Source organism: Enhydra lutris, unplaced genomic scaffold, assembly GCF_002288905.1.
Source record: "Enhydra lutris kenyoni isolate GAN:26980312 unplaced genomic scaffold, ASM228890v2 scaffoldscaffold97, whole genome shotgun sequence".
Classification (NCBI taxonomy): domain Eukaryota; kingdom Metazoa; phylum Chordata; class Mammalia; order Carnivora; family Mustelidae; genus Enhydra; species Enhydra lutris.
The window spans coordinates 381,092-405,831 of NW_019154181.1; the positions used below are offsets into that span (position 1 = coordinate 381,092).

Here is a 24,740-nt window from a genome sequence, read left to right on the forward strand (position 1 = left end):
AAACGGCGGGGTACGGCGGGGTGGGCAAGGTATGGCCCATGGTTCGAATCAGACCCGCCCCCTGTTTCTGGAAGTCATTTTATGGAGCACAGCCTTCCCTGCCTGCTACTGAGACAGGGACCGAGTGACTGTCCGGCCGCCGGAGCGGGAACCCAATGGTCCACAAGGCCCATGATACTGACTTTCTGATCCTTTCCAGCAGAGCTGGCTGAGCCCCAGGCTAGGCAGCAGGGGGGCAACAGACCCGCCAGGGGGTGCTAGAGCACACGCCAGGGAGCAGGGACCGCAGCCTGGCTCTGAGCCTGTGACAAGTGGCAGGAATCAGAATATATGTTGGAGACAGAACTTTATCCGGAGCATGTATACAATGGACAGTATTTAGAGCTTCTGATTTACGATCTACCCAAGGGATCCCTGTCTTAAAACACACACACACAATCCCAACGAACAGCAATTGCAAAACCGACCAAAACCAAGATGATTTTTGTCTGACAGCTGCCAGGGTTGGGCACTCAGCACCTGGCATTTTCTGCAGTCCTGGCTCCTCCAGTAGCACCAGAACCATCCCCCAAAGTCCCCAGGTTTGGACAGGCAGAGCCGGACCGCAGGAAAACTGGACGCCCGCACACCTTCCGGGTGAGCCTTCCTGTCAAAACGGCACCTGGGCGGCTCCCAAACATGCCATGACCTTGTCAGCGTGTGGGGACACCTACACAAGTTACAGCCTTTTAGTGACAACCCTGTCATTGGATAAGTTTACCCAACTACTTGCATGGGGTTGGTGGCAGGAAACACCGCTGTTAGAGTGTCACCATTTGCCACGTGGGGCCAACTGAGCGACAGATGGACACACTCTAGAAACCCCAAATTCCTGTGTTAAGCCCCAACCCTCAGCTCCCGGGAATGTGACCTTATTTGAACACGGAGTCTTTACAGAAGGGCTGGAGGTAAATGAGGCACAGGGGCGGGCCCTGATCCCATATGACTGGCGTCCTTACCTAAAGGACATAACTGGGCCTGGCCAGACTCAGAGGGAGAGAAGATGCAGGCTGAGCCGAGAGGGGCTGGGAGCAGATCTGTCCCTCAGGGCTCTCAGAAGGCAGCGCCGCTAGCTCCGGGGTCTCAGAGGGTGCCCCTCGAGAAGTAGGAGACAGTGATTTTCTGTCCTTGAAACCACCCCGTGTGTACGGCTTTGTCCTGGCAGCCCCGAAACCGGAGGCAGCCTGTTAGCCCGCGGAGGGTGGGTGGATGGCATCCGGGCATCCTGTCTACACCTCCCGAAGTGTGTTACGTGGACCTCTGATACGTGTCGCTATGCCAGGTAATCTTGGGTGCCACAGATGGTCAAGTGGAGTAAAATGGGTGAATCATTTTACTCCACTTGACCATGTATTTATCTGACTGTGTAAATGCTTCTAAGGATCGTTATGCATTTTAAGTGCGACTAAAATGTGGATTTCGATGCTACTAAAGAGAACTCTAAAATACATATAACATCTCAAATGGGTGGGTGCTCAGATATGACTGCTTCTTGTTAACACGCATGAAATTTAACATGAGGTCAGAGTAGGGCTAGAGGAAAAGGGGAGTCCATATAAAGATTCTTAAGAGTGCAGGTTGGTGGCTAGATGGGGCCAGAGGTGTCTGCAAAGGAAACCGCTCCTGTTGGGGGCCAGGCTGATAGCCTCGGGCTTTCACACCAGCTGCGGGCTCTGGGCTCAGTCTGTCCCGTCCTGTCTATCTCATGCCCCACTACACACCCACACTCACACTCACACACACGTGCAAACCCATGCACACACAGGGCGCACGGCTTTCCCCTGCTGCGTCAAGCCTAAGGAGGCATGGTGGAGAATCTATTTTGTAAAAGAAATGCAGGGGAGCCCCGCCCTCCAGCAGGAGGACCACCCGACTCTGGCTTTCGCTCTTAAACGGAAGCTCCCGCAGACTCCCCGCCCACCGTGTACCCTCCGCTTCCCACCAGGCGCAGGTCCGCAAGCTGGGTGGGTCTTGAGCCTGGTGGGACGTTCAGCTGGCAGGTCCTCGGAAACCCGGCGGCCGCCTTGCGGTGGAGCCCTGAGCCCGGGGAGGCAGCGGGAGACGTGGGACGTCCAGAGGCATCACAGGGGAGACACGACCAAAAGCAGGGATAGGGAGGAGTGGGCAGCCGCGGAAGGTTTTATTTCTAAAGAAGGGCTCTCGGGAACTCTGTCCAGCAGGCATGGATGGCTTCACTGCAGGTGTGTAGGTGACGGTGACCTGCAGTGGAGACACGGGATAAAGACATGACAGGCCTCCTTCCCTGGCACCTCTCTCCCTCCCTCTCCACTTCTCTCCACCCCTGCCCCTCTCTCCATCTCACCCTTCCTCCGTGTCACGCGGTGGGGCCTCCCTCCTCGGCGGGCGCGCACAGGACCTCAAGGCCGCCATCTGGGGCGCGCGCGCAGGGCTGTGCGGTCGCGGTCCGGCCGAGGCGCCCCCACCTCCCCGAGGGCGCGGCGTCGGGGGTTGGGGACGCGCCCGCGCTCTCCTGGGTGGGCTGCCTGCGCTCCGGGAAGCAGAAGCTGCACGTCTCCACCGGCTCTGGCGGCGAGCCCGCGGCGCTTCCAGCTTCCATCCAGTGATCTGCGGGACAGGGAGAGGGCGATGGCGTTGGCTTTGGCCTTGGCCCCGACTCCTCCTCTACCGCCCTGTACCGAGGGGACAGGCGGCCAGGTTATAGGGTTCCCGCAGACGGTAAACTGCCCTGCCAGTCCGCGCCCCTTGCGCAGCGCCCCCTCCTGGCGCCAGCGCCAGCTCCTCTTCTGCTGGACAGGTTGGCTGACCTCCCCCCACACCCCCACCTCTTACCAAACCCCCAGGGGGACCGCCTCTTCCAGGTTTCAGCCCCGGAAGCCATGCTCCCTTGCCAACCCCCCTGGCCATCACCCTACACCCACCCTTCCTCAGGTGCCCTATCTCTGGTCTTGATGTTGAACCCGATTTCACCAAGACAGAAAAAGTGCCACAGGGAAGTTCCCCCCAGGGTTTCTCAGGAAGGGCCGGCAACACGCTCTCCCTTTGGAAACAGGGCCAGTGCCAGGACAGTGGGATAGCCCGCAGCGGGTCCCACAACAGTGGGAGTGTGCGGCCCACTTCTCGCTCACCCTTGGAGGACTTGGCCTGGGTCCGACATGGTGCCGCTGAGGGCTGGCAGGAGAACTGGTCCCCTCTCCTCTTGAGGAAGCAGGCCACAGCCAGGAGGAAGCAGCAGACGATTGCACACAGGCAGAGCCCCAGCGTGCTGTAGACCAGGGCCAACTGGTCGGCGCTCAGCTTCAGCCCTGGGGGCGCCCCAAAACAGATGTGAGGCCCTGAGATCCGGAGAGGCCCTTCACTGCCTAGGGCCCTTTTCTGAAGTGTCCCCTCTTTCTTTTCCCTCACCGGGCCCAGGCAAGCCACGTGGCCACCCACATGCCCCCGGACAGAGCCCCCAGCCCCAGCATGCTGTCCATCTGTCTGGCTCCTGGAGAAGCTAGTTCCCTTCCTCACCCTGAGGCTTGGCTGGTGTGGACCCTTCTCTGGACTTTGGAGGAAATCAGCCGCCTGGACCCCAGGCTGGTAGGCCTGTCTCCTGAGAGCTCAGAGCTGGGCACCTTTGGGGCGGCCCTTGTGGCGTCTGCTCTTACCATAGGACGTGGGCTGGGACAGTACCAGAGCTGGATAGATACATGATCAGACAATAATCCTGTCCTGACCTGGGCTTTCCTCCAAGAGGGGGCCTTCCTGGGGAAGCGTGCTTGGAGAGGGAGACCGGTCCGGTTGCTTCTGCGGTTGGGATAGCAAAGCAGGGGGGCCCTGGGGAACGGGGGTGCTGGTCACGCCACTTCTCAGGGCCTCGAGCCTCTGGTTTGGATGCGGAAGGAAGACTCAGCCCTGAACCAAAGCGTTGCCCTTGACATTTCTCCTGGATCCTGGCATCAGGACCCTCTCTAGGCCCTAGGAAGGACAGAGGGGCCAGAGTAGATCCCGGCATGTGATGTACTGAAGATGTGGACCACCCACAGAGCCCTTATATGGCAGCAGCACTTCCGGGAGCATCTCCTCTAATTCCCTGCTCCTGTGGAGGTGGAGGGACTACCCCGCCTTCAGATCATAAGACAGAGCTCATATGCCATCACATTCCTCATTCTAAAGGGTGCAGCTCGGTGGGTTTGAGTATATTCACAAGGTCATGCAAGCGTCGCCGCCATCTGATTGGGAGACGTTTCCGCCACTGTGTACTCACACACTAGCAGTCACTCCACATCTCCCCTGCCCCAGCCCCTGGCACCACGGCTCTCCCCTTTGTCTCTAGGATGTGCCTATTCTGGATCTTTCCCGTGAATGGAATCATACAGTATGTGTCCGGCTTCTTGAGCTGCGTGTGATTTCAGGGCTGTTCCACACCGTCCTGCGTGTCAGGACTTCACTCCTTTCTACAGCCCGAGAATGTTCCATTGTAAGGTCATAACCCATCTTTCTCTGTTCCTCTTCCCATGGACGTTTGGGCTGTTGCCGCGATTTGCTGTTGTGAATAGGGCTGCCATGAACGTTTGCAGATAAGTTTTTGTGGGGACGCATGTTTTCGGTTTTCCACTGTAAGCCTAGGTGCGGAATCTCTCAGTCAGGTGGAAATTCTCTGGGTTTTTTGAGGACCCTCCAGACTGTCTTCTGCAGGGGCTGCCCCATTTGACACTCCATTTTGCAGGTGACAAAACAGATTTAAAGTCCCTCTGTTCCCAGTCACAGCTGTCCCTGGGAGCAGGTGTGACGGACTCGGGGCCAATGCTCAGGGCTGGCCACACGGAGGCGACAAGGACACCGCTCCTGACACGCTCCTCAGAGTCATGAGTTTTGTAAAGTGACAGGGCTGGCAGGTGCCCCCTGACACTTATAGGGGGAGACCAGGCATTTACAGAGGGAGACTGGGTGCTCTGGGCGGCACTGTCCTCCTTGTCCCTTCCCTGGAGCTCAGGGAGGCCCAGAGGAGGGGGAAGCCTCTCCAAGCACGCTTCCCAGGAAGGCCCCCTCTTGGAGGAAAGCCCAGGTCAGGACAGGATTAGGCTCTCTGCTCAGCAGGGAGCCTGCTTCCTCCTCTCTCTCTGCCTGCCTCTCTGCCTGCTTGTGATCTCTCTGTTTGTCAAATAAATAAATAAAATCTTAAAAAAAAAAAGGATTCACATGTTGAATTTGCTCATGGAAACTGTGGGATACATGCCTGGAGAGAAGGGCATGGGGCGGGGGGGGCCTTCCGCAGAGAGATGGAAGCTATTAGGGTCAAAAGGAAACTCTGGAAGAAAAACCCATGTGATTGAAACGAAGTCCCTCAGTAAGCTCAACACAGCTGAGGAATGAATCGGTGAACTCGAAGGTCAATAGAATTTACCCAGACTGAACCAGAAAGAGAAAAAAGAATGGGGGAGAAACCCGAACAAAATAACAGGGCATCAGAGCTGTGGGATAATATCAAAGATTTGGAAGAGATAATGAATGGCATGTATATATGCCATATATATATGGCATATGCATAAATAATGAAATATGTAAGTTATATTTATATATAAATATATAGTATTTCTGTATTATTTATAATAATGAAATATATAAATAATGAAATAATAAAGACGTCAAGCTACAGATCAAAAAAAAATCTCAGCGACCCCCAAGCAGGATAAGTAAAAACCAAACCTAACCCAGGGCACCTGGGTGGCTCACACGGTCAAATATCCAATTCTTGTTTTTGGCTCACATCATGATCTCACGGGCATGAGATCAAGCCCCATGATGGGTTCCGTGCTGGGCTTGGAGCCTCCTTGGGATGCTCTGTCTCCCACTCCCTCTGCCCCTCCTCCCCTGCTCATGTGCTCTCTCGCTCTCTCTCAAAACAAAACTAAAACAAAAAAAACAGGGAAGCTTGGGTGGCTCAGTGGGTTAAGCTTCTGCCTTTGGCCCAGGTCATGATCTCAGGGTCCTGGGATTGACCTCTACATCAGGCTCTCTGCTCAGCGAGCAGCCTGCTTCCCCCTCTCTCTCTACCTCCCTCTCTGCCTACTTGTGATCTCTCTCTCTTTCTCTGTCAAATAAATAAAATCTTTTAAAAAACAAATGAACAAACAAAATACCCCCAAAACCCTGAGCCCAACAAAAACTCCCAGAAACAACATATTCTAACCACTAAAAAGGTAAGAAGGGCACCTGAGTGGCTCAGTTGGTTAAGCGACTGACTTCAGCTTAGGTCATGATCTCAGGGTCCAGGGATTGAGCCCCGCTTTGGGCTCCTTGGTTTTGCAGGGAGCCTGCTTCTCCCTCTCCCTCTGCCACTCCCCCTGCTTGCTCTCTCTGTGTCAAATAAAATCTTTAAAAAGTAAATAAAAAGGTAAGAAAAAGGAGAAAAAAATTGAGGGCACAGATTACAAAGGAGCAAAGAGAGGAATCAGAGTAGATGTCTTGTCAGAGAATTTGCAAACCATGGATAACAAAATGCTGAAAGGAAAGAACTGGCAACCCCAGTCTATACCCAGGAACAAAAACATCTTTCAAAAATGCAAAAGAGGGCGCCTGCGTGGCTCAGTGGGTTAAGCAACTGCCTTCAGCTCAGGTCATGATCCTGGAGTCCTGGGATCAAGTCCCACATCAGGCTCCCTGCTCGGCAGGGAGTCTGCTTCTCCCACTGACCTCTCTCCTCTCATGCTCTCTCTCTCTCTCAAATAAACGAATAAAATCTTTTAAAAAAATGCAAAAGAAATAAACACTTTTCCAAACAAACAAAAATGGAGAGGATTCATGTCCTGCAGACTTGCAGGACAAGGAATAAAGGAAGTTCTTCAGACAGAAGGAACATGTTACCAGACGCTTGGCTCTACACCAAACAGTGAGGGTTTCTGGAAATTAAGGTCAATTTAAAAGGCATTGCTTTACTTATTTTTAATTGCTCTCAAAGGTACTGAACTTCTAAGGCAAAAGTAGTAGTGATGTTTAACGAGTTGACAGAACATGTAAGGAAAATGCATGAGAATGGCAACACAGAGGCTGGGGGCGTTGGGAGTGTACTGTTTTAAGGTTCTTATGCTCTATGCAAAGTGGCATTTTATTATTTGAGGGTTGACTGTGATGACCTAAGGACGGACCATTAAAAAAATTTTAAGAGGCATAGGATGCCTGGGTAGCTCAGTCGGCTAAGTGTCTGCTTTCAGCTCAGGTCATGATCCCAGGATCCCAGGATCGAGTCCTGTGTGGGGCTCCCTGTGCTTCTCCCTGTCCCTCTCCCCCTACTCCCACTCGTTCTCGCAACTTCTCTCTCTCTCTCTCAAATAAATACAATCTTTAAAAAAAAATTAAGAAGCATAAATAAAAAGATCAAGGTTCAGAGAAAGAGAGTAGAATGGTGGTTAGCAGGGGGTGGGGGGGTGGGGGCAGGAAACGGGGGGAGATACTGGTCAAAGGGTGCAAACTTCCTAGTATAAGATGAACACGTTCTGAGGATCTAATATACCACATGGTGACCACAGCAATAATACTGTCTTATCTACTTGAAAGTTGCTTAGAGAGTCGATCTTAGATGTTCTCACTACAAAAGGAGCAGAAATTCTCTGATGGGATAGGAGGGTTCGCTCATGCTACAGCGGCCATCGTTTTGCCGTTTGTAAATGTATCAAATCATCACATTTTACATTGTACACTTATACAATGTTACATGTCAACTATATCTCAATAGAGCTGAAGAGAGGAAAAAGATCAGTGTTGCCATGAATAGGGAAACGGCGGGGTACGGCGGGGTGGGCAAGGTATGGCCCATGGTTCGAATCAGACCCGCCCCCTGTTTCTGGAAGTCATTTTATGGAGCACAGCCTTCCCTGCCTGCTACTGAGACAGGGACCGAGTGACTGTCCGGCCGCCGGAGCGGGAACCCAATGGTCCACAAGGCCCATGATACTGACTTTCTGATCCTTTCCAGCAGAGCTGGCTGAGCCCCAGGCTAGGCAGCAGGGGGGCAACAGACCCGCCAGGGGGTGCTAGAGCACACGCCAGGGAGCAGGGACCGCAGCCTGGCTCTGAGCCTGTGACAAGTGGCAGGAATCAGAATATATGTTGGAGACAGAACTTTATCCGGAGCATGTATACAATGGACAGTATTTAGAGCTTCTGATTTACGATCTACCCAAGGGATCCCTGTCTTAAAACACACACACACAATCCCAACGAACAGCAATTGCAAAACCGACCAAAACCAAGATGATTTTTGTCTGACAGCTGCCAGGGTTGGGCACTCAGCACCTGGCATTTTCTGCAGTCCTGGCTCCTCCAGTAGCACCAGAACCATCCCCCAAAGTCCCCAGGTTTGGACAGGCAGAGCCGGACCGCAGGAAAACTGGACGCCCGCACACCTTCCGGGTGAGCCTTCCTGTCAAAACGGCACCTGGGCGGCTCCCAAACATGCCATGACCTTGTCAGCGTGTGGGGACACCTACACAAGTTACAGCCTTTTAGTGACAACCCTGTCATTGGATAAGTTTACCCAACTACTTGCATGGGGTTGGTGGCAGGAAACACCGCTGTTAGAGTGTCACCATTTGCCACGTGGGGCCAACTGAGCGACAGATGGACACACTCTAGAAACCCCAAATTCCTGTGTTAAGCCCCAACCCTCAGCTCCCGGGAATGTGACCTTATTTGAACACGGAGTCTTTACAGAAGGGCTGGAGGTAAATGAGGCACGGGGGCGGGCCCTGATCCCATATGACTGGCGTCCTTACCTAAAGGACATAACTGGGCCTGGCCAGACTCAGAGGGAGAGAAGATGCAGGCTGAGCCGAGAGGGGCTGGGAGCAGATCTGTCCCTCAGGGCTCTCAGAAGGCAGCGCCGCTAGCTCCGGGGTCTCAGAGGGTGCCCCTCGAGAAGTAGGAGACAGTGATTTTCTGTCCTTGAAACCACCCCGTGTGTACGGCTTTGTCCTGGCAGCCCCGAAACCGGAGGCAGCCTGTTAGCCCGCGGAGGGTGGGTGGATGGCATCCGGGCATCCTGTCTACACCTCCCGAAGTGTGTTACGTGGACCTCTGATACGTGTCGCTATGCCAGGTAATCTTGGGTGCCACAGATGGTCAAGTGGAGTAAAATGGGTGAATCATTTTACTCCACTTGACCATGTATTTATCTGACTGTGTAAATGCTTCTAAGGATCGTTATGCATTTTAAGTGCGACTAAAATGTGGATTTCGATGCTACTAAAGAGAACTCTAAAATACATATAACATCTCAAATGGGTGGGTGCTCAGATATGACTGCTTCTTGTTAACACGCATGAAATTTAACATGAGGTCAGAGTAGGGCTAGAGGAAAAGGGGAGTCCATATAAAGATTCTTAAGAGTGCAGGTTGGTGGCTAGATGGGGCCAGAGGTGTCTGCAAAGGAAACCGCTCCTGTTGGGGGCCAGGCTGATAGCCTCGGGCTTTCACACCAGCTGCGGGCTCTGGGCTCAGTCTGTCCCGTCCTGTCTATCTCATGCCCCACTACACACCCACACTCACACTCACACACACGTGCAAACCCATGCACACACAGGGCGCACGGCTTTCCCCTGCTGCGTCAAGCCTAAGGAGGCATGGTGGAGAATCTATTTTGTAAAAGAAATGCAGGGGAGCCCCGCCCTCCAGCAGGAGGACCACCCGACTCTGGCTTTCGCTCTTAAACGGAAGCTCCCGCAGACTCCCCGCCCACCGTGTACCCTCCGCTTCCCACCAGGCGCAGGTCCGCAAGCTGGGTGGGTCTTGAGCCTGGTGGGACGTTCAGCTGGCAGGTCCTCGGAAACCCGGCGGCCGCCTTGCGGTGGAGCCCTGAGCCCGGGGAGGCAGCGGGAGACGTGGGACGTCCAGAGGCATCACAGGGGAGACACGACCAAAAGCAGGGATAGGGAGGAGTGGGCAGCCGCGGAAGGTTTTATTTCTAAAGAAGGGCTCTCGGGAACTCTGTCCAGCAGGCATGGATGGCTTCACTGCAGGTGTGTAGGTGACGGTGACCTGCAGTGGAGACACGGGATAAAGACATGACAGGCCTCCTTCCCTGGCACCTCTCTCCCTCCCTCTCCACTTCTCTCCACCCCTGCCCCTCTCTCCATCTCACCCTTCCTCCGTGTCACGCGGTGGGGCCTCCCTCCTCGGCGGGCGCGCACAGGACCTCAAGGCCGCCATCTGGGGCGCGCGCGCAGGGCTGTGCGGTCGCGGTCCGGCCGAGGCGCCCCCACCTCCCCGAGGGCGCGGCGTCGGGGGTTGGGGACGCGCCCGCGCTCTCCTGGGTGGGCTGCCTGCGCTCCGGGAAGCAGAAGCTGCACGTCTCCACCGGCTCTGGCGGCGAGCCCGCGGCGCTTCCAGCTTCCATCCAGTGATCTGCGGGACAGGGAGAGGGCGATGGCGTTGGCTTTGGCCTTGGCCCCGACTCCTCCTCTACCGCCCTGTACCGAGGGGACAGGCGGCCAGGTTATAGGGTTCCCGCAGACGGTAAACTGCCCTGCCAGTCCGCGCCCCTTGCGCAGCGCCCCCTCCTGGCGCCAGCGCCAGCTCCTCTTCTGCTGGACAGGTTGGCTGACCTCCCCCCACACCCCCACCTCTTACCAAACCCCCAGGGGGACCGCCTCTTCCAGGTTTCAGCCCCGGAAGCCATGCTCCCTTGCCAACCCCCCTGGCCATCACCCTACACCCACCCTTCCTCAGGTGCCCTATCTCTGGTCTTGATGTTGAACCCGATTTCACCAAGACAGAAAAAGTGCCACAGGGAAGTTCCCCCCAGGGTTTCTCAGGAAGGGCCGGCAACACGCTCTCCCTTTGGAAACAGGGCCAGTGCCAGGACAGTGGGATAGCCCGCAGCGGGTCCCACAACAGTGGGAGTGTGCGGCCCACTTCTCGCTCACCCTTGGAGGACTTGGCCTGGGTCCGACATGGTGCCGCTGAGGGCTGGCAGGAGAACTGGTCCCCTCTCCTCTTGAGGAAGCAGGCCACAGCCAGGAGGAAGCAGCAGACGATTGCACACAGGCAGAGCCCCAGCGTGCTGTAGACCAGGGCCAACTGGTCGGCGCTCAGCTTCAGCCCTGGGGGCGCCCCAAAACAGATGTGAGGCCCTGAGATCCGGAGAGGCCCTTCACTGCCTAGGGCCCTTTTCTGAAGTGTCCCCTCTTTCTTTTCCCTCACCGGGCCCAGGCAAGCCACGTGGCCACCCACATGCCCCCGGACAGAGCCCCCAGCCCCAGCATGCTGTCCATCTGTCTGGCTCCTGGAGAAGCTAGTTCCCTTCCTCACCCTGAGGCTTGGCTGGTGTGGACCCTTCTCTGGACTTTGGAGGAAATCAGCCGCCTGGACCCCAGGCTGGTAGGCCTGTCTCCTGAGAGCTCAGAGCTGGGCACCTTTGGGGCGGCCCTTGTGGCGTCTGCTCTTACCATAGGACGTGGGCTGGGACAGTACCAGAGCTGGATAGATACATGATCAGACAATAATCCTGTCCTGACCTGGGCTTTCCTCCAAGAGGGGGCCTTCCTGGGGAAGCGTGCTTGGAGAGGGAGACCGGTCCGGTTGCTTCTGCGGTTGGGATAGCAAAGCAGGGGGGCCCTGGGGAACGGGGGTGCTGGTCACGCCACTTCTCAGGGCCTCGAGCCTCTGGTTTGGATGCGGAAGGAAGACTCAGCCCTGAACCAAAGCGTTGCCCTTGACATTTCTCCTGGATCCTGGCATCAGGACCCTCTCTAGGCCCTAGGAAGGACAGAGGGGCCAGAGTAGATCCCGGCATGTGATGTACTGAAGATGTGGACCACCCACAGAGCCCTTATATGGCAGCAGCACTTCCGGGAGCATCTCCTCTAATTCCCTGCTCCTGTGGAGGTGGAGGGACTACCCCGCCTTCAGATCATAAGACAGAGCTCATATGCCATCACATTCCTCATTCTAAAGGGTGCAGCTCGGTGGGTTTGAGTATATTCACAAGGTCATGCAAGCGTCGCCGCCATCTGATTGGGAGACGTTTCCGCCACTGTGTACTCACACACTAGCAGTCACTCCACATCTCCCCTGCCCCAGCCCCTGGCACCACGGCTCTCCCCTTTGTCTCTAGGATGTGCCTATTCTGGATCTTTCCCGTGAATGGAATCATACAGTATGTGTCCGGCTTCTTGAGCTGCGTGTGATTTCAGGGCTGTTCCACACCGTCCTGCGTGTCAGGACTTCACTCCTTTCTACAGCCCGAGAATGTTCCATTGTAAGGTCATAACCCATCTTTCTCTGTTCCTCTTCCCATGGACGTTTGGGCTGTTGCCGCGATTTGCTGTTGTGAATAGGGCTGCCATGAACGTTTGCAGATAAGTTTTTGTGGGGACGCATGTTTTCGGTTTTCCACTGTAAGCCTAGGTGCGGAATCTCTCAGTCAGGTGGAAATTCTCTGGGTTTTTTGAGGACCCTCCAGACTGTCTTCTGCAGGGGCTGCCCCATTTGACACTCCATTTTGCAGGTGACAAAACAGATTTAAAGTCCCTCTGTTCCCAGTCACAGCTGTCCCTGGGAGCAGGTGTGACGGACTCGGGGCCAATGCTCAGGGCTGGCCACACGGAGGCGACAAGGACACCGCTCCTGACACGCTCCTCAGAGTCATGAGTTTTGTAAAGTGACAGGGCTGGCAGGTGCCCCCTGACACTTATAGGGGGAGACCAGGCATTTACAGAGGGAGACTGGGTGCTCTGGGCGGCACTGTCCTCCTTGTCCCTTCCCTGGAGCTCAGGGAGGCCCAGAGGAGGGGGAAGCCTCTCCAAGCACGCTTCCCAGGAAGGCCCCCTCTTGGAGGAAAGCCCAGGTCAGGACAGGATTACCTGTCTGGTCATGTATCCATCCAGCTCTGGTACCATCCCAGCCTATGTCCTATGGCAAGAGCAGATACCAGCCACAAGGGCCCCCCAGTGGGCACCCTATGTAGGTGCTGCAGATCTGGAGACTGAGGCCCTCAGGGACAAGAGGAACAGGGCATAGGACAGAGCTGGGCGACCTTCCGCATTTCCCAGCTCCCAGGTCTTTCTGTCTGCCTACCTGCTGCTACTCGCCTCTGGGACACTATGACAGCATCGTCCCACTGGGTGCGCAGGGGAGAGGCCGGTGGTCTGTATTCACATCAGGGACCCAACACCCAGCCACCAGAGTGCGAAGCAACAATGAGCTGCTGCGCGGGCTCAAGGACAGAGTCCGAACATCTGCGCAGTCAGATGTTCTCAGTGCCATTTCTACCACCGAGACCTGGCAGTGAGTATTCATGGATGGTCCCCACAGAGCCGCCTGCCCGCAGCCTGCCCCCCACATCAGGGCAGGGCCGGGCCTCCCTGAGGCGGCAGAGCCATGTGCACCCTCTGAAGGCCGGGGAGCCCCTGCTTCTGCTCTCCTGGGAGCCCCCGGCCACCGCGTGAGAAGGCCAGCTGAGAGGGCAGTGGAGGGCCCCATGGAGATGCCACGTGCGGAGGGTGGGCCCTGAGACTGAGGGAGGGGCGGGGCATGGCCACCCCAGCATCAGAGCCCCCATGCCCCTGCCCCCCATCTGTTTGAGGCTGCACAAACACCCCAGGCAGACGCCAGACCTGCCCAGCTGAGCCCAGGAACCCACAGAACCAAGCGAGATGATGAAGGGGTTATTTGTAGGCCACTAAGTTTTCGGTAGCTTTCGGAGGCCACAGTAAACACCCGGACTGTGCTCCTGAGTGGGGGAGGGGCTGTCCCAGCTGCTCTTCGCCCCTCTGCCCCCACCAGCGATCGGAGGCTTCCTGGGGGCAAGGGGACCAGCTCGTGCTGGTGACCAGCCTCCAGGACACGCTTTACAGAGCCCCTGACCCAGGAAGGGAAGAGCGGATTGAAAGTACAGGGGTCCCCTCCCACCTGACTCACAAGAGCACCTCGTTTGGGGAGACAAGTTTGAGGGCTGGAACCAGCTACCAACGTGGAAAACACACTTTCCTGATGTCTGTGGATTTGCTGACTTCAATTCCCGGCCACATCCCACCCAAACACACACAAATGGTCCCTGGAGCCTTGTTCAGAGCAGCAGAAGCCTGGGTCGGCCTCAGATGGACCGAACCCCAGGAGATACGTAGGGAAAGTGGGAGGTGTGCACTTTGGATGCCAGCAGTGCTGTGAACCACGTAAGGAGCTGTAGCTGGGCCTTAGGTAAGGAAAGGGGGGAAGTCGGTTCCACGCTCAGTGCGGAGCCCAACACGGGGCTCGATCTCACCACTCTGACATCAAGACCTGAGCTGAGATCAAGAGTCGGAAGTTTAACCAACTGAGCCACTCAGGCGTCCCTCCTGTTCTTCTTCTTCTTTTTTTAAATGATTTTTGTGTGTCATCTATTTAAACAGGAAAACAGTTGAAGCTGCTCTGGTCACCCACATGTCCAAAGAGCCATGTAAAAGGCCGACCAGAGGGACGGGGTGGGGGCAAGGTTGGGGTGGGGAAGTTGGGGGGGAGGGGTGTCATATGTTCCCAGCTGCTGGCAGGCCCACTGATGGGACAGCTGTCCCTTGCTGCCTTCTGCACCACCCATGTGGGCCACCGCATTGGGTCTGGCAGCAGAGAGCATCAAGTCTCCTGGGCGTGGAAGGCATGTGTGTGCCCTTCTCTGCTCTCCTTTGGCCAGTCACAAAGTTCTCTTGGGTCACGACCTCAGAAGTCACCTTCTTTTGGCCCTCGGTGACCTAGCCCTCTCAGGACAGAGAGTTCTTTCCCCGTACTTCTCTGTCTGCTGACCCCAGGAGCAAAGGGGCACAGTCAAAAGTTTTTGCGAGAAAAAGGGTTGCATTCTCTGCCCTTGCCTGAAGATCAAGTCCTGGGGACGGCCGCTGCAGGTGCAGTTCCTGAGAACGACCACCAGAGGACAGCGCACACGGCTTCTAGCGGCTTGGGAGCCAGGCTGGCCCCAGTCCAGGGACAGTTTATTTCCAGACTTGTTTTTGTTTTTGTTTTTTGTTTTACTGTCTTCAAAGACATCTCATATCTAAAAACAGAACTTCCCCAGACTGCTGCGGTCCCCGGCTCAGGCTCAGGCTGGCCAGGTGGTCGGGGTTATAACTTGCCACTTTGAGGCAGAGGGATGTGTGGCGGCCCCGGGCCGAATGTCCACCTTGAGACGGGGTTTCCTGCAGTGCGTGTGAGTCTAGTTCTCCCGCACTGGGGGGCCTGCAGATGTCTGTATCTGTTGGCCTTTCCCATAGACACCCCCACCGTGGGGTCTGTGTGTGCTTGTGTGTGTGACACTTGGCTGCCGTTTTGGGAGTCGAGTTTGGGAAAGGATGGGGGACATCCCCTACTCCACTCCCCACCCCCATCGGGGTCTGGGATCCTGGAGTCCCCCTTCTTCCCGGTGCCCCCTCCTGCTGGTGGAAGGGCAGCAGGGCACGGGGGAATGACTCCCTCCCAGCCTCACCCCTGCTCCCCTTCAGCCTCCCTCTCCCTGGCCCCTGGGTCAGGTCCCCTAGCCTTTCTGTTTGCTCAAGCCTCTCTGGTTAACAAAGGAAGCCCCGTTCCGCCCCTGGGACCCCTCCATCCATGACCTGTTCCTCCCTTCCCTCCTCAGTCTGATTTTTAAGACCAACCTCAGGACCACCCTATCTATATTCAGGTCCCACACATAAGGAACCCTTGAGCAACTCCTGAGACAAAAGTGTGGTCCTCTGCGACCCCGAAATGCTGACTGCCCGCTGTTATGGACCTGACCCCCCGTGAGAACACGGCTGTTTCCCACCCTGCACACATGACCTGCAGGTTCATGAATCTCTTCCTTAAATGCCTGTTGTGCTTCCATTTTGCCAAGCCCGTGATCCTGCTGGGACCACCCTGTGCCTTTTCTCCCTGGGGTGCTTGTACCCCAAAGCTCGGTGTTCTGCCACCATGCTGGGTGCCGCTGCCCCCTGGGTCCTGCATATCCCCACCTCCTCTGCCTTCAGTCCCCCTGCCTGTGACCTTCATGGGAGGCTCTGCGCTCCGGGCCGTGGCGTCCTAAGCCACTCAGTGAACACAGGGGGCCCTGGAGGGCAGCCTGTGCCTCCGGACCCCCACTCTGCTTCTGTGTGTTCCCATCTGGTGGAATTAGGTTAAAACGGACTAGGAGATGCTAAAGGCCTGATAAAGGATGGTACACATTAGACGGAGAGGGAGAGGTCTGGTTTCTTGGCCTCTGGAACAGTGAGAGAGGGGCTCCTTGCCCTGCCCCCCACCATTTCCTCAGGTCAGGACTGCCTCCACCTATGGACACCTGAAAATGGCCCTTCAGAGGGTCCTCTGGCCTCTTTGTGGCCAGAACTGCTGGACATCTGCAACCTTCTCTGTGCTGGGACCTATTCCTTCCAGAACTTTCTTCCTTATTTGCCTTTGTGGACATAAAGCCCTCTGGGTTCTGCTCTGACCTCCTTGACTGCTCCTTTCCAGTGTGTCTGGGGGACCCTCTCTGACCCCTCAGAGGCAGACCCCCCCTTCCACCACCCATAGAATTTCCCTCTCAGTCCTTTTCTGTGCACACCTCCTGGGTCCCCGGGGCATCTTTTCCGTTCTTGGAAATATAGCTGCTACCCCATAAGGCCATGAAATCCAAGTTCTCTAGTGAAATGCTCCCCAGAGGTCTGGACCTGTGTGGAGGTCCTGGCTTCCCTCGAGGCTGGTATCACCCTCCCATGGGGAGACCCAACTTGGAGCTCTTGGTCCTTCTGGTTCTCCCTCCCTTGACCCTGGTTCCTTCCCTCCCCACAAAGAAGTGCCCCCTCATAACCAGCAACTATGACCTTATTTGGGGGAAGAAAAAAAAAACGTTGTGTATTTAAGTTAAGGATCTCAAAAAGAGATCATCTGGATTAGGATGGGCCCTAAATTCAGTGACAAGCACCCTTATAGGAAAAGGAGAGAAGGCAGACACACGGCGAGGCTGTGCGAAGATGGACGCAGAGACCAGAGGGTGCCCGCCACAGACTAAGGCGGTCCTGGGGTCACCAGAAGCGGGATGGGACAAGGAAAGAGCCTCCCCAAGAGCCTTGGGGGGAGCGCAGGCCTGCCTACTTCTGGATATTAGCCTTCCGGCCTCTAGAATGCTGAGAGAGGACATTTGTGTGGTTTTAAGCTCCCAGTTCGTGGCACGGTGTTAGAGCAGCTGCGGGAAGCTAACACGGCCAGCCCAGGACGGGACCCACCTTCCGCTCTTCCCGACTGACGAGGCCCCGTGCCTCCAAATCTCAGAGCCATTGAGGCCTCAGGGGAGCCCGTGAGGTCGGTGCTGTCATGATCGTTACAGGTGGGGACAGGTAGGCACAAGTGGTCCAGAAGCTTCCCTGGATCCAGGCGCCGGCAGGCTTGGTGGGGCCCTGTTCCCAACACACCTGGAGCACTTAAACTGCGACCCAGGAGGCCCCTGGATAGAATCTGGGGGCTCCGTGGACTTGGCTGAGAAAGGCATGTTTTCAGCTTCACTGACGGCCTGTTGAGGTTCAGTCTTTGCTTCCCCTGTCCGCGGAGGCCACAGCCCCGGGTGGTGGGAGCAGGAACATGGCTTTGCCCATGGCACAGTGCGGGGTATCTGTGCACCCCACGTAGTCGCTCCCGCAAGCTGCGCTGTCCGCCTGCCCTCTTTGGGGGCTGGAGGTCCGCTGTCCCCCAGTCCACCGCTCCGTTATGCCATTTGAAGCTTCCACAGAGTTCCAAGATTCATCCCGACCTTCCAGTTTGCACAATACTTTGGTAATCCTTTGATTTAATATTTACTTCAATCTCATGTTTCGAGATGCTACTGAGAATCATATATCAGCATCCTTGGTTTCTCTGTAACCCTATGTGCTTTGCTGGATGCACTTCTAGAATTATTTGCAGAAGGGCTCCCCTGGTGCTGGTCATCCTAGAACCTGAGCAGCCCTGCTGTGCTTGCTGCCTCCATGGCTGTCCATACCCAGGGCATTTGCAGCCCACCCAGCCTGTGCACGGACACCGCCCCTTGAGGACCATCTGGGTCCTTGTCATCAGTGGCCTCCTTTGTTGCCAGAAATAGGGTCTAGGGGCCCCTGCTGCATTCGCCAGTGTCCACCCTTCAGGGGCTCTGGGGATCCCCCTGCAGCCCAGTCCGTACCCTCTCATCTGTGGCTGCCTCTGCCTCCAGGAGCACATCAGCGCATCTGATCCTCTCCCAGGGCCCCGGGATGCTCCGCTGCTCCCCCTGCCCCTGACTCCGGTGCCCACTGCCCCTTTCCAAGAAATCTGTTCAGGGAGAAACAGACACTCCCTCCACCTAGCTTACCCCTGCGCATCTCCCTGGCGCTAACAGCCAGACTCCGAATGTTGACCTGGAGCTCCCCACTCTGGCCCACAATGGGGCAAGCTGACTGGAAAGTCCAGGGGCTCAAGCCTCTAGAAGATTCCAACCACGCATGTCCCCCTGCACCGGGGACCTCTCGCCCCTGGCCACGAAACCCCAGGCAGGCTCCCTCCCCTTGCTTTCAGGCCATTGTCACTGCAGCCTTACTGGGTACACTCTTGGCCAGTGTGTAGTATCATCAATTTCAACAGCCAAAGTGTTCACACTTTCGGGGGGGAGGGGTCCCTCCTGCTTTGGCAGAGTGACCACCACGTCCCTCCCGAGGCTAGGAGCCCCTGACGCAGGGACTTAGTGTCAGTCTCCTCTGATTTGCCTTGTAGCACAAAGCTCTTGTCCCCCCTTCATGGCACAGCAACCTAACTCCTCAGAGCATCTGTATATGCTGTTCCCTCTGCCTGGAAAGCCCTTCCCCCACCTTGTCTCTTACACACAGTTTCCTTTGACACGAGCAGTTACGTAGGTTTGGTGGGTACTCACAGACCCTGACGAGTGTTCTCTTATAATCTTCACAACTCCATAAAGATATATGATCTCATTCGCATAGAATCAAGGCTCAGGTTAAGTAACTTGCTCAAGATCACACAGTTAGTGGGGGCTGGAACCCGGGACCAGCTCCATGGCCTCCACCATTACCCTAGTCTACCTTGCCTCCCATCACACCCCTGGCTGGGTTGTGTTGCCACCACACACTGAGATTAACGTCTCATTTGCCCAAGTCAGGCATTGTCTGTCTCTATCATTAGACTGCAGCTTCTGTTGGGTCAGGGACAGGATTTACCTGGTTTTGCCACCTTGCCTACGCACAGCAAACCCTCACAGTTATGTGTCCGATGAAGGAATGACAGTCTGGAAGGACTGCAGAAAGAGCTGGGGTGGGGTTGCGGGGAGGTCTGGCAGGGATGCGGACTTAGCAGGGGATGGCGGGATTTCGGAGCCCACAAGGTGGTCGGGATCACACCAGCTCCACCACAGCAGCAGCCAGAGGCAGCCTGGTCCCATGGCGCCCCCAGACCATGCTCTCCAACAGGTCCCCACCTGGCCTTCCAGGGGTGTGGCCCTGGTACTGCCTGCTTCTGGTCCACACCAGGTGCAGCCTCTACCGCACCAGCACACCAGGGGTCAGAGGAGAATGGACCAAAGCCCCAGACCTCTGGGGAGACTCAGACCACAGCCACGCAGTCATTAAGGCATGGAGTCCCTTGGGAAGGCATGCGGTGTCCCTGGCTATGCTGTGGTAGGAGTGGGATAGCGAATGCCACGGGCTCAGGCATGACCAGCCCTGTTGACCCCCCTGACCCCCCACCATGTCCTTACATACCCCTATCCACACATCCTGGGATGTAGCCCTGGAGCCAACATGAGGCTCCCGGATTCCACCTGCTGCCCTCCAGGGATAAGCTTGACTGGGAGCTGCAAACAGCAATAGCTAATCATGTCCCAGAGGCAGCAGGTTACCCTCAGGAAGTGACAATCCCATGAACGCTGCTCTGGGTCTTTTGCTCCTGCAGAGTGGGTAAACTTTGGGACCCATCAACTTGGCCTGAATCCCAGCTCAGCATTGCTCATGCACTCACTTACACCTCTCAGCAAGTCCACCTTCTTTTCCTTCTGCATTCTTCTGGCCCACAGACTTCTAAATATTTTGGCCTAAATTTTTTTCTATCCTGTGATGACCCTCCCCTGACTTCTGGCCATTTGCCTGGACTTTGGACGTCCTGCTTTGCAGACCGTCCTTATTTAGGCCTGGCACCTGACCTTCCACCCACTGTGACCCTCAGACACCATCAAGCCAACCTCAGAGGGCTTACCTGGGCCTGCCTCTGAGCTTCTGTGCTCTGTTCCCTGGTACCTTCCCAAGTCATCTGACCTGGTTTCAGCTTCCCCAGACCGCTGTCTCTTGAGCTCTGGTGGGAGGTTCACGTGGCTCCTAAACTTGTTCTCACAGAAGTATGTGCACTGCTTGGGGTGACGTCCACAGACAGAAGCACAGCTGATGCAATCCTTCAGGAGCTGATCATAGTACCTGTCTTCCTCCTTGCGGCAACTGAGTGACTCTGGGGGGCAGAAATGAATGATGTTATCAGATGATAGAGATCTGCAGGCCCTGTGAAGCTGGCCTTCAAGGGCATCACAGTTTAAAAAAAAAAAATCACAGTTCAAATCCCCAAAGGTAATTCCAGAGTAATGCAAGTCCTTTCCCAATATGTAAATGAAAGGCTATCCATTGTCCTCTAAGTACCATTTTAGCCGCAATATATACTTTGATATGTATATTTTTCCTATACTATTTACAACATTTTTACTTTTCATTATTACTGCTTCTTTGACCTATAGATCATTTGGAAGTGCATTTCTTATTTTCTTCTTTTTTTAAAAAAGATTTTATTTATTATTTGACACAGAGAGAAAGATCACAAGGAGGCAGAGAGGCAGGCAGAGAGAGAGGAGGAAACAGGCTCCCCACTGAGCAGAGAGCCCGATGCAGGGCTTGATCCCAAGACCCTGAGATTATGATCTGAGCCGAAGGCAGAGGCTTAACCCTCTGAGCCATCCAGGCACCCCCTTATTTTCTAAACATATAAGAATTTTCTAGTTATCTTTTAAAATTGAAATCTAGGTTATTACATTATCACATAAGTTCTTTACTTGCATTTTTCAAACTTCATAAAGGAAAAACATAGTTCATATTAACATAAGGATTGGAGGAGGAAGCCAGCAACCACCTTGGCAGCTTGAGGGAGGAGGTTGGAAGAAAGATGGGAAAGCTCACACTAATAGCATTTCTTCTGTCTTAATGAATGAGAATTATAAGAGCTTAGACATCAGTGCCAAGGAGCAGAAGCCAGGCACACTAAGGCCCAACCATACTTGTGTTAAGAGAGCAATTTTGAGTGCGTAACAGAAATCTATACTTTCACAGGACAAGCTTCCCTTGTCTTTAAAATAAGATTCTATTTATATGAAAATGTGACTCACATAGGGGATTTTAAGGGCACATTTCAGAGGCAGTGCAAGATAGAGGGTAAGAACATAGCCTTTAAGCCAAACAGATTTGAGAGCATCCCTAGTCTACCCATTGAGGTTGTGGGGTCTTAGCCTCTCTGTGCCTCAGTTCCCACATTTCCAAGACAAAGGTTGATTTCTTAAAGTTACTATGAGGATTTGAAGTTCCTGGCACAGTGTCTGACACATAATAAGTAAATGCTGGGTTAATGGAAGGTCTGAGTAGAATATTCGTTTGTGCCTCTTTGCAACACAAAGACACCAACTCTTATGTCTTTAAAAGAGTAGAGGAAAAGACCAGGAAGATGATAAAACTGGGACCTCAGGGAAGATTCAGATGGGATCAGTGATCTCTTCTTGCCCTGGCTCTGCCCCAGGGTTCTACTAAGCCACATAGGACCACTGCCATTGCCACTCATGAGAAAGAGTTGACAGGATGACAGTGGTGTTTCCAGGGTTTTATGTGTGACCTCCTTCCCTCCTCAGGCCCCCAGTGTGGCTGTTGCAGGTGGTGTCTGAGCTCCCCAGACCACCAAGCCTCACTGCTAACCTCATGAACTTCCCTTCTGGGCCTTGATATTTCCTGTTGTGTTTTTCCATCCCCATGCCTTTGCCCACACTGGTCCTTCTTCCAGGGTTGCCCTGCCCTGCCCCATCTGACTGCCACATCTACAAACTCTAAACAATTTATCTCAGGTGGCATTTACTCCAAGAATACTTCCCTGCCCCCCAGCCCATCAGCCAGAGGTGGTCTTTCCCAACTGTAGCATTTTATGATACTTTATCTTTCTCATTTGAAATGTAGTTATTTCTTCCATTAGGTGATAACTCCCTTGAAGAATCATGTCAGTTTCCTATTTTCAAGAAGCTAGAGAGTTCCATGAATATTTGTGGAGTGATTTGTGGATATTCTACTTCATTAATGGATAGTGGAGATACTCTCAGTCAGTTAAGTGTCTGCCTTTGGCTCAGATCATGATCCCAGGGTCCTCAGATTGAGCCCTGCATCAGGCTCTCTGCTCAGCAGGGAGTCTGCTTCTCTCTCTCCTACTCCCTCTGTGCTCTCTCACCCTCTCTCAAAGAAATACAATCTTTAAAATAAAATACACAAGCAAGAAAATGGCTGGGGAATAAAAAGGCAAAAATTTTAACACTAATAATGGGTAGATAGGAATTTATTATTTTATCCTCTCTGTGATAATTCCTATAATAAAAACTTCCAAAAGACAATCAGAACAGAGAATGACAAAGGAGGTCCTCATTCTTATTGGGCAGTCAGATAAGACCTCTGACATTTGGCCTCAGACCTGAAGGTTGAGGAGGGAGCTGAGGAACCTTAACAGGGAAATGCATTCCAAGCATAAGGTACAACATAGGCAAAGACCCTGAGGCAGGAAAAAACAGCATGTTCAAGAAGCTGCAAGGAGGTCAGTGTGACCAGAGCAGAAAGACTGAGGGGTAAAAGGATGCAACATTGTACATCTCCTTTCACGACCTCCTTCTCAGCCACCCAACTGCAATGGGGACTGAGGGACCTCTGGCAGTGGGGGAAGGGGGTGATTCAGCCCATGGGACTTGAGCCCCAGAACTCACTGCAGAATGCTGCACACGTGCGTGGAAACTGATGGCTGCAAATAGGTTTGCAGGAGAGGCAGATGTTCAGCAGAGAATCCCAGTACTGTTCTTCAGGGCAGAGCTCCATGGCCATCCCCCTTCACAAGCCCTGTGGAGCTGAGAGGCAAGGAGCATGAGACCTTGAGGGCAGCAGGCATCCTGCTGCAGGTCAGAACCCAGACAGCCACTCCAACTCACATTCCTACTCTCTGTCTCAGCAAGCAGAGGGAACCAGACAAAGCTAGCTTCCAACCCCAACTGCACTTGCTGGGTGACCTGCGGCAGCCATCTTACTTCCTTGAGCCTCAGTTTCCCCATTTGTGATATGGCTGTTCTGAGCCTCCCTCTCTCGCAACATCTGTGCCTTTCTCAGCCCTGTTCTTTGCCCCCTTAAATGTGCCTCTTTCTACCACAGTACCTTTGCACAAAATGCTGTTCTTTTTGCATAAAATGCTCCTCCACTGGTTATTTTCTCCTGATCCTTTAGACCACTGTTAAAATTTTGTTTCCTCAGGAAATCCCAATTCTCTTCTCGGATTACGACATGCCCCTTTTTGTGAACAGTGATGTGCCCCCTTATTTGTCACTGTTTTCACTTCATTTTTATAAGTGTGATTATTGGATACTGTCTCCCCGATTAACTGTGAGCACCATGCAGGCAAGAACTCTTAACTTTTTTTTCACCCTGGGTTCTCAGAACCAGGACGGAGTTGGTGCTCATTAACTGAGTAAAAAGAAAAGCAGCTCTAGCCAGTGTCTAGCAAATAGCAAGCATTCAATAAGTATCTATTTACTTCCCTTTTTCATTTTTACTGAGGTATGAAACACACACAATGATGTGTGTAAAGTGCACACATCTGAAGTGTACAGCTTGATGAGTTTTTCCATATGTACACACCTGTGTCACTACAACCCACATCAAGGTTCAATTTATAAACATTTCTTGCCCCTAAAGACTCCTTTGGATTGCCTTCCATCTAATACTTTCAGAGGTTACTTCTACTCTGATTTTTTTTAAAAAAGAATTTCAGCCATTAATTTTTTTAAAAAGATTTCATTTATTTATTTGACAGACAAAGATCAAGTAGACAGAGAGGCAGGCAGAGAAAGAGAGAGCGGGAAGCAGGCTCCCTGCTGAGCAGAGAGCACAATGCGGGGCTCGATCCCAGGACCCTGAGATCATGACCTGAGCTGAAGGCAGAGGCTTTAACCCACTGAGCCACCTAGGCGCCCCTCTACTCTGATTTTTATCACTGTAGGTTGTTAATATTGCCCATTCTTGAACTTCTGTGTCTGGTTTTGTGGCTCCACAAGATATCTGAGACACATCTCTGTCGAGGCTCTGTCATTTATTTTGTATTACTGAGTCTTCCATTATATGAATGCCTCAACTTTTCTACAATTTTTTGCCTGATTTCATGATATTAGCTTCACCAACAATCTCTCCTTTTAAACATTTTGCAGGTCTGTTTGTTTACTCTTTAATGAAAGTAAGTCGAGAAGAGACTGGTGGTTTCTGGTTTAATGTGGCAGCTTAAACACGGGGGCTTATCTTCCTTCCCTCTTGAAACCCTACTAAAAGGACAAGAAAAAGATATTTGTCCTTAAAGAGAAAGACAATAGATGGGGCGCCTGGGTGGCTCAGTGGGCTAAGCTTCTGCCTCCGGTTCAGGTCATGATCTCGGGGTCCTGGGATCGAGCCCCACATTGAGCTTTCTGTTTGGCCAGAAGCCTGCTTCCTTCTCTC

At 53.9% G+C, this 24,740-nt stretch overlaps 2 protein-coding genes across 2 annotated transcripts; both read right to left on the bottom strand.

Annotated features, from left to right (window-relative positions):
- Positions 1–1,696: 1,696 nt before the first annotated feature.
- Positions 1,697–8,341, bottom strand: LOC111139237 (tumor necrosis factor receptor superfamily member 13B-like). The gene is made up of 4 exons (XM_022491451.1): positions 8,296–8,341; positions 3,147–3,323; positions 2,363–2,625; positions 1,697–2,259 (listed from the first exon to the last, which is right to left on the bottom strand). Exons 1-3 carry the CDS (start codon positions 8,339–8,341, stop codon positions 2,375–2,377), a joined length of 474 nt encoding a protein of 157 aa, XP_022347159.1. The 3' UTR covers positions 1,697–2,259; positions 2,363–2,374.
- A 1,131-nt stretch (positions 8,342–9,472) lies between these two features.
- On the bottom strand, positions 9,473–23,110 carry LOC111139257 (tumor necrosis factor receptor superfamily member 13B-like). Its single transcript, XM_022491482.1, has 5 exons — positions 22,973–23,110; positions 20,185–20,430; positions 10,923–11,099; positions 10,139–10,401; positions 9,473–10,035 (listed from the first exon to the last, which is right to left on the bottom strand). The coding sequence occupies exons 1-4, from the start codon at positions 23,085–23,087 to the stop codon at positions 10,151–10,153; spliced, it is 789 nt and encodes a 262-aa protein (XP_022347190.1). The 5' UTR covers positions 23,088–23,110; the 3' UTR covers positions 9,473–10,035; positions 10,139–10,150.
- Between the last annotated feature and the right edge of the window lie 1,630 nt (positions 23,111–24,740).